This window comes from Aspergillus chevalieri, chromosome 6 (genome assembly GCF_016861735.1).
Source record: "Aspergillus chevalieri M1 DNA, chromosome 6, nearly complete sequence".
NCBI classification, from domain to species: Eukaryota; Fungi; Ascomycota; class Eurotiomycetes; order Eurotiales; family Aspergillaceae; genus Aspergillus; species Aspergillus chevalieri.
In genome coordinates this window covers 162,627-176,099 of record NC_057367.1, presented here as the reverse complement: position 1 = coordinate 176,099, position 13,473 = coordinate 162,627, and the positions used below count along the sequence as shown (strand labels likewise).

Here is a 13,473-nt window from a genome sequence, read left to right as displayed (position 1 = left end):
GACGCGTCTCACATTTCCTGGATATTAGGTGTTCTTTTCCGTGCAATAGCTCCCAATGTATCGGCGTCAAATATACCAGAACGTCCATGGACTTCCAGGATTTGGAAGCAGGCTCCATTGCTGGCATCCCAGATCCTGACTGTTTTATCTGAAGAAGTAGATGTTATGCGAGTCCCATCGCTGAATAGAGTGATGGAAATGTTAGTCACCATTGCTGGAGAAAACCATATGGTCCCTAGACTCCTAGTGAGCACGGACAGTTGATATTAGCAGCTGGCTGATAGAAATTAGCCATTATTTCCTACATATCATTCAATATCAGAGATTATTATGCATCCAATTGCGAAGAAACGGAGAATATCGAGTAGGTTATTCGATCTTCAGGTCTTGCCAGCATCGTGTCACAAGATATAATCGCCATATGGAAATGTTAACTTACCGAAAAGTCAGTCGGAAAGATATAACGAAGCATCATAGAAATCATAAGTCTTCTTTAGTCCGATATAGCACTCATTTGCATCCCTTGGTTGAATCTTCCGCTTCACTAATCAGGGCTCCACCTTCTTTAATCGCGATCTTGTCACGGGGAGGAGGATCATCCCATGAATGTTGAGAATTGTAGACCGTACGATTCAATTGGCGAGTAGGTCTTGCAACTGTACGATGCTTAGCATCACGTGTAAGTGTGGATAGGGCTGCCTCCCGTTCTTCTGCTGTTGCAGCAGTCCGAGCAATTGTTTCGTGGATATAAGGTGGAATAATACCTTCAGAAGGCGGCTGCCGCTGTGCTGATGCAATGGCCTCGACACGGGAGCTTTGAAGGAGTTTTGTCTTTTCGAGGGTAGACTGGCAAGCATGGACAACGTGTTGTGGTGCCATCCCTTTTTCAACAATGGTGTTGAGTAAATGCTCCGGGATAATGCAGCAACAAGTAGTCATTACCACATTTGTCCATGGGCCGCTGGAAGAGATAAGGTGAGAGGGCTTGCTATATTTTCCTAGCTCTATTTCAAAAGACAATGAACTGTTTTTACTATAGGATGGTGCCTTCCATTTTTATAGACCCAGACCTAAATCGTCACCATATAGGTCATTTCAACATTCATCTATGATGGCTATGAACTCATATCTACAGTCAATACTGACTTTCATGTTCAGTCGCCAATGTTTGGGAGGGCAGGGCTCGCCAGGTGGCATCACAGGTAATTACTGGTAATGTGTTATGGGCTAAGCCCGTAGTGCTAATGACTAGCTATCACACAAAAGATTTCGTTGAAGAACAGGAGAACGGATGTCCGATCGGACAGCTTTATATACAAATGTACGCCGTGCGGGGTAGGTAGCCTGGTAACCCCTCCGATCATCTTCTCATGGACCTTGGACTGCAAAGACACCACAATCTACCAAGGAAATTCAGCATCAGGTGCATCTAATCCGACATCTAATCAATTGAAATTCGCAAAGCCCGCCTAATCAAGCAATCAATCAAATGGCAAAGGCATGTGAGACTACTATGCATGAAGTTCTCATGCTCCGGAACCAGGTCCAAGACCTCAATGCAGCCAATCAACGTCAAAAACGCAAGCGTGAAACTGTAAGATCATATATTATCAGAAGGAGGGATTCTTACAGGTGCTGAAGGGCAGCAACTTGCTCAAGAAGCTGAGAAGCTGCAAGAGGCTAGGGAGCCAAAGAAACAGGCACCATCACGGTGCAGCAATTGTGGTATAGTTGGACACACGTAAAAAATGCCCTAGTAAATAACTTTTCAGTATATGCAGTTTAGTTGATTTGAGTATTGAATATAATGCTATTGCGATCTATAAATGCTTCGTAGGCATTTTGCGCGCCGCTCGGTGTCCGATTACGTTATTTATAGAATCATGGTACCCTACTGGTAGCCACTGGTAACGACTAGATATAGCGACCTGGCGACCTCTACCTGGCGACCTGGCGAGCCCTAGACTCGTGACCCACATTGTAAACATCATTCTTCAGGTGTTTCGGATGAGTTCGACCAGTTTTCCTCTCCCATTCTGCAACAAAACAGGATATTGTGTGACGCACTGAATACTGAGAAGGTATCTGTTTGCGAGTAGCAACAAAATCCTCTGCAAAAAGTTTCAGTGTTTGAGCAGATGGATCCGGCTCCTCCTTTGCAGAATTTTTGCTCTCATTTTCATCTCGAGACAATCGCCAGCTATATATCTATCAGTTGTGCCAGACAGTCAATCTGCATTACTTACAGACACCAGTTCTCATTTGCCCTAGAATATGTGGCTTCAGTGGCAGGAGCCCTTTGCTTTAGGCACACAACATTGTCTTGCTCTTCTGTCTCACGTTGATAAGCGGCGGTAGAGACTCGGCGAGTTTGCGGCGTTCCTGAATTAATTCCAACTTTCGATCTTCTGCGGTCATAAGACCATGACCAGCAAAGAGGAAGGGCAAAAATAAATATTTCTTAGTGAGAAGGAAAAAAAACATACAACAGCCGGGATTCGCTGGTGGTCACCCACCCAACTACTAACCGGCCGGCGTGTGGCTTAAGTACGGCTGAGCGGACGGGAAGCCCTGTTCTCCACACCCTATGGTCGTATGTACTGGTCTTACCCTTAGAGAAAGCTATACAGTAAACTTCACATACTTCAGAATCACGTCAACAAAATTCAATCAGACAAGGGAAGCTTACTAGCGACAAGCGTGTACAGAGAGTATCGAATGCACAGACATGGATAGGTTCTTCCGAGACCCGGAAAATAATATACTACGGGGAAGACGACATGCATTGTCCGATAGTGTCTCCCGGCGAGATTTTATACATATATTTAATGCGATTATGTATATCTAATGCAATTATGCACAGAGAATGCAAAATCCCTGATGCAAAGTTGCTCTAACAACGCCGAGTCTGTCACTCCTATTACAGTGTTACAGAGCACAGAGCTACGTTGTCAGTGCCACAGCATAAAACACCCCACGGCCGACCTTGATCCGGCACCGCGGGGAAGCGGGCAGATAAGACCAGATATCGCCATTTTCACATGTCAGAACCACATAATACACCCAAACCAACCAAAGAAAGGCCATTTTTATTAAATTTGCCGGTGTTCCTAAGAATAGTCCTATGTCGGAAGGCAAAAAAGGCAAAAAAATGTTGGGAACTTATACGAGAGCGGGGACTGACAGGGGACGGTTTTTCCTATCAAGGTTGGTCAGTCCCCTGGGCATGCCTGTTCTTATTACAATTCGCGCAGGATTCGCTGTTCCTGGTTAGGTTCTCTCAACAAAATGCTCGGCGTTTATTATTTCTTTGCTTTCGTTCTTCCCCTGCCCCTACCTCCATCGATGCAGCAAAATGGCCGTCTTGGACACTACTCAAGACCTACCAACGCTGTTTAAACGGCAGGTGCAGGCCACTCCCAATGCCGTTGCTTTGGAGGATGAGTCCACGAAATACACCTATGCCGAGCTAGATACCGAAGTCGATGCTCTTGCCAGTCGCCTGCGGGCCTATGGGGTCAGCCGGGATACTCTTGTGGGAGTACTCCTGCCTCGCAGCGCCCATTACGTGATTGCTTGCTTGGCTGCTCTCCGTGCCGGCGGCGCATTCTTGGTGCTCGAGCTGGCTTACCCCGCGGGCTTGTTGGCCGATGTCTTGGAAGACGCCAACCCCGCCGTCGTGATCACCCATCGGCCCGATGCCCATAAGATCAAAGCTAGTCACATCCCGCTGATCACAGTTGATGAACCGGCCGCCGATATTAACGGACATGCCAAGGAGCCCGCTCCCTTACCGGCGAGCGATGACCTTGATCGCCTGTCCTTTGTCTCCTATACGTCGGGGACCACGGGCAAACCGAAAGGCATTGCCAATCCCCACCGCGCCCCCGTGCTCTCCTACGACCTGAGATTTGCCGTGCAGGATCAGCAGCCCGGGGACCGGGTCGCGTGCAATGTGTTCTTCATCTGGGAGATGCTGCGTCCGCTGTTGCGAGGTGCCACGGTCGTTGCTGTTCCTGACGATGTGAGCTATGACCCGGCCGCTCTGGTGGACCTGCTCGCAGCCAAGCGGGTGACTGAAACGCTCATGACGCCTACCCTCTTGACCACCATCCTCTCTCGCTACCCGCACGTTGAAACTCGTCTTCCCGACCTGCGAACGCTATGGCTGAATGGCGAGGTCGTGACCACAGATCTTGCCCGTCGGGCTATCAAGGCTCTCCCCAACACCCGCCTGCTTAACTGCTACAGTGCCTGCGAAACGCATGAGATTGCATGCGGCGATATCCGCGATACGCTCGACGTCGAATCCCTATACTGCCCCGTGGGCCCACCGCTAGACCCGACACATACCTATATTCTGAACGAGAGTGGACAACAGGTCGAGGAGGGAACATCAGGAGAACTCTATATCGGAGGCTCGCTCCTGGCTCGGGAATACCTGAACCTCCCCGAGACAACCGCCAAAGCGTTTACACCGGACCAGTTCGATGCTACCCCCGGGGCTCGCATGTACCGGACTGGCGATCGGGCGCGAAAGCTACCTTCGGGACTTCTCGAAATCACTGGTCGAGTGGGTGCAATGATCAAACTTCGCGGTTATTCTGTAGTGCCGGCCAAGGTGGAGAGTGAGATCTGTCAGTACCTGGCTGTCAGCCACTGTGCAGTCATTGCCCACGGCGACGGCCTAGACCGGCAGCTAGTTGCATACATTGTTGCCGATAAGGAAGCTTTTGGGGATGAGCGCCCGGCGGTCGAGGTCAACGAGTCCGGTCACAGCCCCGCTGCGCGTCGCGTCCTCGAGCCATATCTTGCCCACTATATGATTCCTGCACTGTGGGTTGCGTTGGAGGAAATTCCTACCAACGACGTTTCTGGCAAGGTCGACCTCAAGAGCCTTCCTCCACCCCGCAGCCCGAGCCCAAGTAGCAGCGCGCCAAAGGATCCAATCAGTATCAACGACGTTGCCGCGATCTGGGCAGCCGTCCTGAAAACGTCCAAAGCTCTGCTGAAACCCGAAGACAATTTCTTCGATTTAGGAGGTCATTCCTTGTCCCTGGCGGATCTGTCCGCAAGGCTCTCCAGACATTTTGGCTTCCGTGTGCCTATTCCTCGTCTCGCAGACAACTCGACCCTGACCGGCCACTTGGAAACCGTGCGCGCAGTCAGGGACGGGCACACTGCAGCGGTGCAAGCAGATCTCCCGGCGGTCCTGCTTTCTGATGCTACCCTGGATGACGATATCAAACCCTCGTCGAACGCCACAATCACCTCGATCGCTGAAGCCGAGACGGTGCTTCTGACCGGTGTGACCGGATTCTTGGGTGCTTTCTTGCTCAATGACTTGTTACAAAGCACCTCGGCTCGTATTATCTGCCTGGTGCGGTTCAACGATCCGGAAGATGACGACCAGGCCGGAGGTGTCGCCCGTATCCGCAGGAACCTGTTGGATCTGGGCCTGTGGCGTGACTCAATCATGGAGCGCGTCGAGGTACTCCCAGGAAACCTTTCCAGAACTCGATTCGGTCTGTCACGTCAGGCCTTCGATGACCTGGCGGCTCGTGTCCAGGTCATCGTGCATGCTGGCGCCACTGTGAACCTGGTCTACCCATATGCCGCTCTGCGGGGAGCCAATGTCGGTGGAACCAGAGAGATTCTTCGCCTGTCGGCCAAGGGCGGCGCGACAGTGCAATACATTTCCACCAACGGTGTCCTCCCACCGTCTGGACAGCGCGGCTGGACCGAGGATGCCATGCTGGACGTGGCAGAGGTTCCAACGAAGCTGCTCGATGGCTATGGCCAGACCAAATGGGTTGCCGAACAACTCGCGCTCAAGGCCGGCCAGCGCGGGCTGCCGGTCAAAATCCACCGCTGCGGTACCATCAGTGGGCATAGCACTACGGGCGCTGCCAATGCGTGGGATCTACTGACCGCACTGCTCGTGGAGTCGATCAAGCTCGGGTATGCACCCGATGTGGATGGCTGGCGTGCCGAGATGACCCCCGTGGACTATGTCAGCAAGGCCATCGTCCACCTCGCATCGCAGACTCAGGCCACCCAGCCGGTCTTCCACCTTGGTGACCCCGACCCGGTCCCTACTCGATCCGTCTTTGAGAACCTGACTGAGCTCGGCTATCCTACGCAGCTTCTCCCATGGGACGAGTGGGTGGCCCTTTGGTACGAGAAACGAGGCTCCGCGAAAGGCGGCGACGGCGCCTTTACCGTCGACATCCTTCGCAGTGGCATGCCGACTGTCGAGTTCCTCCGCGACATTGTCGTCCTCGACAACGCCCTGACGAAGCCTTTCCGCGCGGTCATTGAACGACCAAAGGTGGACAGTGATCTGCTGGAAACCTACACCAGGCACTGGTTTGCTCGAGGATGGTTCTCCAAACCCCCGTCTCGCCAGCGCGCTCTCAACCGTTCCGCAAATCCCATTTCCAGAGGGCCCCTCAGCGGCCAGGTCGCCGTGGTGACGGGTGCATCGTCGGGCATTGGCGCCGCGGTAGCAGTCGCCCTCGCAAAACAGGGCTGCTCCGTTGCATTGGGCGCCCGTCGCCTGGATGCGCTGGAATCCGTCAAGCGCAGAGTCCAGTCCGAAGTCCACGATGCCAAGTGCACCATCCGCGCAACCGACGTCACTAACCCCACACACACCGAAGCCCTCATCCAGGTCGCGAGCGAGGAGCTCGGCCCCGTCGATATCCTCGTTGCTTGCGCGGGTGTCATGTACTTCACCATGATGGCCAACACCCAAACAGATGAGTGGACGCGCACCGTCGACGTTAACTGCAAGGGTCTCCTGAACGCCCTGGCCCCGACTGTCCCGGGCATGATCTCGCGCGGCCGCGGCCACATCGTGGCCATCTCATCCGACGCAGGACGGAAAGTTTTCCCCGGTCTGGGCGTCTACTCGGCCAGCAAGTTCTTCGTCGAAGCCACCCTGCAAGCGCTCCGTCTTGAGACCGCGGGGACGGGATTGCGCGTCACGAGCATCCAGCCTGGTAACACGGCCACTGATCTATTGGGAATGTCGACGGATGCTGAGGCAGTTGAGAAATACGGAGGGGAGTCGGGGGCCAAGATCCTTGATCCTTCGGATGTTGCAAATTCGATTGTTCACGCTTTGATTCAGCCAGAACACGTCTCGGTGAATGAAATTTTGGTGGAGCCGAGAGAGGAGCCGATTTAGTTGAGCCGGTTATGTATGATATTTTGATTCCAAGACTGCAGGTTTGCTTCCGTACGTAGATAGAGATAGAACAGTTAGATAAAATGTTTTCTGCGCATACCCTAAAAGGTCTTCCTGTTGACATTAAGCCTGATATCCAAAAGACTGACTTGTGGACGCCTCTCATGTACTCGGCCGGGTTTAGTTCGTAGCAGAGTAAGTGATCGTCCCAGAAGGTGAACCCATCGGTGTGCCCGACCACTAGGTGCCCTTCCAACCCCACAATTTCGATCTTCACAACCCATTATAGCAAGATCTCCGGGTGTGGTCACACGGAACTGAAAATTCCTCGATATGCCTAGGTTAGCTGGAAAGGTGGTCCAATGACAGCCAGGGACAGAATAAGGCTGTCCTTTACCTTCCGTAAGCGTTGGGTGTGGCTAGCTGGTTGCAGCACCACTCTCACGTGAGAAGATTACAATAGCATTGGGATCTATAAAGCCATTATTCCCAAGCCAGAATTATAATGTCCTTAAGTGGAGCAATACAGCCATGCATCTATCTCTGGCCATCTTGTCGTTTCTGGCTGTGTGCAGTCATGCGATTCCATTTAACATACAGACACGAGGTACGAACTGCCCGTTTTTATTCTTTTGCACATTACTCACATCCGTAGATGTTCCAGCCGACGAATTAACGCAATTCCACTTCTGGGTCGAGTATGCTGCGGCATCATATTGTCATGACAACTATGTTGCCAAAACCGGTCACAAATTGACATGTTGGGCAAACAACTGTCCCCAGGTTGAACAGTCTGATACAGAGATCCTGTTTGATTTCTCCAAGTAAGCATTTATCAATAGTTATCTTATCTGGATCCTAACATACAATCATAGCACTACCATCACTGACACCTCTGGCTTTGTCGCGCTGGACAAAACTAACAAGGCCATTGTCATTGCCTTCCGCGGCTCATACTCAGTACGCAACTGGATAGCCGATGCGACCTTTATCTACACCGACCCGGGCTTGTGCGATGGGTGCTTCGCTGAACTCGGATTCTGGAGTTCATGGATCCTGGTCCGTGATTCCATTGTGGAGGTCGTCTCCCAGCACCCTGACTATGAACTGGTTGTGGTGGGACATAGTTTGGGAGCCGCGGTGGCCACGCTCGCTGCGGCTGATATCCGGGGCAAGGGCATTTCAGCCAAGTTATACGCATATGCTTCGCCGCGGGTGGCTAACCCGGCCCTGGCCAGGCATATCACGGCGCAGAGCGGTAACTATCGATTTACGCATATTGATGATCCCGTGCCTAAGCTGCCTTTCCTGGCAATGGGGTATGTGCATGTTAGTCCGGAGTATTATATAACATCCGGAAATAATGCTACTGTTCACACTGGGGATATTGAGGTGTTGGAGGGGGAGGTCAATTTTCACGGCAATACAGGGACGGGGCCGCCATCTTTGACTGCTTTTGCTGCTCATAATTGGTACTTTGGGAAGACTGACGGCTGCAAGGGGCCTGGATTGCCATTGTAGGAGAGTTTCACGAACAATAGACTCTGAGGTATCATCATGCAGAATTGCAGATGCGATATTGCATAGAATGCAGACTCAAAATCAATCCATAGCATTCTAATTCACCCACGGTGTCATTTGATGCAAAAGGGACTTGATATGGAAGACATCTTAGGTTAAGCTCCGAGGGTGTTTGTCTTGGCACAGCTCGTGCCGTGAGTGCAGCTATGAGGTCCAACCTCCAGCCCCGTTGGGGTCTGTATGCCCTAGGTTTGGACTGCTGGTGCTCGTTTGTGGAACCATCTCCCCGGGCTTCCCTAGTGGCCTCTGACTGGGCTCTCCAGGGGGTGGGCTAGGGAGAGCTGAACCTGTCATTGTGTGTCTCCACTTGGGACATGAGTCCTTGTCGCAGCTCCTTTTCATTCCCTTCGACCTCGCTGTGTCCGGGGAACCAGTGAATAGCTACCGTCTGGCCCCGGCTAACTACCAATATGGCTTATAGTCCATACAAGAGTAGAATACTTCTTTCTAGGGACACACCACAAGGAGAGAACGATGGGAAATGGAAACAGTACGAGGCCTTTGTGGCTGATTTGCCGCTGTACATTGAACCATGTGTAATTGCCGCTGTGCTCGAATGTCGCATACTTTTGTTGATGTAGCAGAGATCTGGTCATTGAATCGGCTGGAATTATATATTAATATCGCTAAGTGTAAGTTTAGCTAGTCATCTTGCTCGCCTCTATAAATGCCGTTTTTTGACGCTTTAAAGAATTGCGTTCATTGGCACACCTGGTCTCTTCTACCGAACCTTCAAACTACAAACATAGTCATACCAACGCTCCTTAGCTAAGCTAGTACATTTCTCAAACTTCTAATCTCCCCTCCAAGACTCCTACTCATTAACATACTACCGAACCGGACCCGGAGGGGCATTGAGCATACGAATATTTGGAAGACACTTAGGGTAAGTGTCCAGTCTCGAAATACAACTAACTAGAATCCTAGGTACGATACGAGAGAAGCCAGGTTGTGACACGCAGCCCCCACTTGAGAACGCCTGACAGTTCACCAAGGCTGAAAGATCAGTTTCCTCACAAAGCATCAGTACAAAACACATCTAAAATATTTATTGCACATTTTTATTGCATTGTCAATAATTAAATTAGAAGTCTTTCTTGGAACGGAGTCATTTTTCCTTAAACTTGCATGCCACTATGCCTGAGACTGTGCTTTCCATCCTGTGCGGAACTTGGAATCTGGACTCAGAAGAAGAGATGCAGATGATATTTTATAAGGATGGCACAGGCGAGGTGAGTCTGTCCAGTATTTCAACTCCTCAAATATCGCTAAACAACCCAAAAGATAATTCTGCGTCACATATTCAACGCGTGGATTGCTGCAGAGACTGAATGGAAGTCCCTGGGCCCTGAGCCACTCAACCAAATCTTCATCAGCAGTGATGCTGGTAGCCGGCAGGAAGCACAGGTTGTAGCCCAATTTGGCATGGAAATCACACTCACAAAGCGTGCCATTACAACACGAGGTCCGACGGATGGGTACATCTTGAACGAGGAAAATCTCATAGATGATGCTTTTCTACCCAAGACCTACTCTGTCCGCCTGGAAAAGGGCATGTTTAAAACAGCTTTTGAACGCACAGCGGGACCTGTGCGTCCGTGGCGCCAGTCATATGCATATCAACTGGTATTTGATAAGTCACCATACCCACCACGGCATGAATGGAAGGACCCAGAAGACGTGCCTGAGCCACCGTTTCTGGGGTTTTCTGAGTGGAGGGAGTTTTGCAGCCGGTCATTTCCCAGTGATGCTGAGTAAATCTAGAAGGAATTGTCAGAGCTATTTTTATACTGAGACTTCTGGCTGTGATGTCCTGGCATCTCCCTGCTGTTTGTACTGTTACTTCATTTATCTTCCTGGCCCTTTGTGACTTTGTCTTTGTCTTGTTTGTTCATTCTAGGAGTTTGCATGGGGATTTACCATATATCCCATGACTCCAGGGGATACAGGTAATTTACAAGAGTATCAGTCATGTGATATCACAATACCATACAGGTAAAATTTCATGAACAGGGGTTATTCTAATGCTAGCTTTCTATGTACTAGCATGTCTCGGCATAGTCTTTGAAAAAGAGTGTTGGGGTGTCAAGTTAATTTTGCAAGCCACTGTATAGCTTGAAATAATGATGATCCGATAGCTTCATGATGTAGAGAGATACATTCTGCCCCTTAGCTTTGAAGAAACAAGCGAACAGAGGGGCAAAAGGGGGGGGGGAGCATAGATTCCTGTGCCAAGTACCGCACTTACAGTTTTTTTACAATGACTCATTCAACAATGGATCTATTACAATATTAGTAACAATACAACAAGTAGTTAAGGATTATTTGTAGAGTAACCATATATGGATCAAGGTAGTTTTGTATACAGGCCGAGAAATAATGCGTATGTGTCCATGGGGGTATCACAACCTGGCTTCTCTCATGTGACGTTCAACGCCTCAATGCCGCATCCACGGCCGGCATCAACAAACGTTGCCATCTTGGCCAGCAAACAAAGGAAGCAATAGCGCAGTCACACTACCCACACTCCCACAGATAAAACCCCTTTCTCCCCATAGATAGATTCCTCTTCTCTTTCCTCTCCAGATTAGATATTCTCGTCGATGGCTACAATAGTTTAGATAGGAATTCAGTTCGTTAGTATCTACTATTCCGAGCCCGTGACAGAGCCTATCCTCAAAGTTTGGTTTGGCTGTGAAGAATCTTGGAGGGGCAGTCGTGGGGTAGATGATTTGGATGGTGAATACCCAACTTGTTTCAATTACCCCACCAGCGTTGACCGCCTTCCTTTTATTAGAATAAGGAATTCCAATCAGCCTTTGAAGCTCGCTTAGTTATTGAAGTCTGACGGGTAACTAGGCATTGTTCCCAACTTACATTAAATAACAAGCTTTGAAAGCAGGTTAAGCTTCTCAAATTCCCTAGAACATATTACTGCATTGTGCGGGTTCAAGGAATGATTGCCACTGTGACCAAGTCGGCCGGTGGCGCAGAACAGTCACCACTTCTGCCAATTTCCGCGACATATGACCTCGCAGAACCTGGGCCATCTTGCAAGCTAGATATATCAAATATCAAATGTCCTCTAAGCAAGTGCAAGATGCGAAAGATGACGCCGCGCGAGATTGTAAAAAGCCGCAAAGCTGCCAAGAAAATGGATTGGAATAGGATTTACTAATACGCCGGGCGCGACATATTTCAGACAGCCGACATGGGCAGCATAACACACGCTTTTGTATCTCCTCTCTACCTTGGGAAAAGGTCTGGAACGCCTGATAGCCCACCGACTTGCATGGGTAGCCATCAAACACAAGGTCCTCCACCCCCAACAGTTTGGGGCTCTCCCCTGCCGTTCAGCTACCGACCTGGCGGCAGCACTGGTGCATGACATTGAGGAAGCATGGGCCCGCGGCCTATGTGCCTCAATGTTGACTCTGGATATCAAAGGGGCATTCGACGCGGTTCTACAAGGCAGACTAATCCAGCGACTCCGCAGCCAAGGATTCTTCTTTGATCCTCCTGAATCCAACCAGGCACTATCGTCCCCGATAGTCACTTACCTTCAGCGATACTGTGATCCCCGGCAGATAGAGAACCTCATCACCATGTGGACCCTCGTGATGAACCAGAATACTCAGAGAAGTTCGAGGACAGGCCACTCCCTTTGAGATTGTATGACAAATTCGACGAGAAAGAGGAGCTCTGGACTAAACCCAGACTGGGGGCTTTAGTGAAAGGGGACCTGACCCCTAGCCAGGCGGCCATCGAGTTCGATACTATGCTCACAGAGCACACAAACCGAAAACACCACGAACTGATGAGACGGGCAGATCCGCGCAACGTCATACCGGAAGAAGAAGGACAGGGCGCCAACATGTACACGATTATGCCGCATCCGACGATCTATATTGGACCGATGTTCTCATGAATTTCCCGGCTGTGCTCCGCATTCCTGCCCTATCACGAAGGACAAAACTGTATTGTTGAATTCCTTCTGGCACTACGATCGCTTCCACGCCATGAAATCTTCAAAGGCCTGCCCCCGGAAGACCGTAACGAGCCATATCCCACATTGACACTGTGGCCATTTTGAGAACGAAGCTGGGAAGGATTTCCGAACCATTTTCATCATGAGATAACAGGTACCTTTCCCTAGCCAAACTTACAATCACTGACGGATTTGAAATGAATTTTCTCAAAATGCTACCCACCCTTTCGCTGGCGCAACTTCAACTCCGCCATGGCCCGCCTAGCAAGCTCAAACTGGTGCGACTGCGATTTTCTGAGCTCCCTAGATGATATCCTGCCGTCAAGTAGTGAATATCCTGATTTGGAGAAGCGTCCAATCGATGGACCGAACAAGATTGGAAATTATTTTATTGGAGCTGCCCAGTGGATTATGTGGCCGGACGAAGGTCGCTATGTCTACCAGCAATGCAAGAAGGTTGAGGGTGTATCCGAGCCCCGCGAAATGTGGAGTATGGAGCGCTGGAGGGAATGGAAGAATCAGTTTGCTTTTGTAGCGGGTGACGACCTTGCTGGGAGGTACAGGGAGGTGGCTGAGCAATCATATCGCCAGATACTTGTTTATGAGAGTGAAGAATTGAATTAATGTTTCTCCTCTCCCTGGAAAACCTCAATTTTAAGGTTATCGTTGGATGCTTAGCAGGGTTCGGCAATGGGCGTCCAGCATCATAACC

The 13,473-nt window shown here is 50.3% G+C and overlaps 4 protein-coding genes across 4 annotated transcripts, besides 4 other annotated features; all 4 read left to right on the top strand.

Moving 5' to 3' along the window:
• Positions 1 to 1,957: 1,957 nt before the first annotated feature.
• Positions 1,958 to 2,200: a sequence feature (Protein overlapping with rRNA (ACHE_60062S, BCR90176.1) was converted to a misc_feature.).
• Positions 2,201 to 2,246: 46 nt separating this feature from the next.
• Positions 2,247 to 2,408: a sequence feature (Protein overlapping with rRNA (ACHE_60062S, BCR90176.1) was converted to a misc_feature.).
• Positions 2,409 to 2,486: 78 nt separating this feature from the next.
• Positions 2,487 to 2,622: a sequence feature (Protein overlapping with rRNA (ACHE_60062S, BCR90176.1) was converted to a misc_feature.).
• Positions 2,623 to 2,689: 67 nt separating this feature from the next.
• Positions 2,690 to 2,786: a sequence feature (Protein overlapping with rRNA (ACHE_60062S, BCR90176.1) was converted to a misc_feature.).
• Positions 2,787 to 3,355: 569 nt separating this feature from the next.
• On the top strand, positions 3,356 to 7,192 carry ACHE_60061A (putative NRPS-like protein biosynthetic cluster; the record flags this gene model as incomplete). Its single annotated transcript, XM_043281194.1, has 1 exon — positions 3,356 to 7,192. The coding sequence occupies one exon, from the start codon at positions 3,356 to 3,358 to the stop codon at positions 7,190 to 7,192; it is 3,837 nt and encodes a 1,278-aa protein (XP_043138697.1).
• A 531-nt stretch (positions 7,193 to 7,723) lies between these two features.
• On the top strand, positions 7,724 to 8,713 carry ACHE_60060A (lipase family protein; the record flags this gene model as incomplete). The annotated part of the gene is made up of 3 exons (XM_043281193.1): positions 7,724 to 7,799; positions 7,848 to 8,016; positions 8,068 to 8,713. 3 exons carry the CDS (start codon positions 7,724 to 7,726, stop codon positions 8,711 to 8,713), a joined length of 891 nt encoding a protein of 296 aa, XP_043138696.1.
• A 1,485-nt stretch (positions 8,714 to 10,198) lies between these two features.
• ACHE_60059A (uncharacterized protein) lies at positions 10,199 to 10,531 on the top strand (the record flags this gene model as incomplete). Its single annotated transcript, XM_043281192.1, has 1 exon — positions 10,199 to 10,531. One exon carries the CDS (start codon positions 10,199 to 10,201, stop codon positions 10,529 to 10,531), a length of 333 nt encoding a protein of 110 aa, XP_043138695.1.
• Positions 10,532 to 13,013: 2,482 nt separating this feature from the next.
• ACHE_60058A (uncharacterized protein) lies at positions 13,014 to 13,385 on the top strand (the record flags this gene model as incomplete). The annotated part of the gene is made up of 1 exon (XM_043281191.1): positions 13,014 to 13,385. The coding sequence occupies one exon, from the start codon at positions 13,014 to 13,016 to the stop codon at positions 13,383 to 13,385; it is 372 nt and encodes a 123-aa protein (XP_043138694.1).
• Between the last annotated feature and the right edge of the window lie 88 nt (positions 13,386 to 13,473).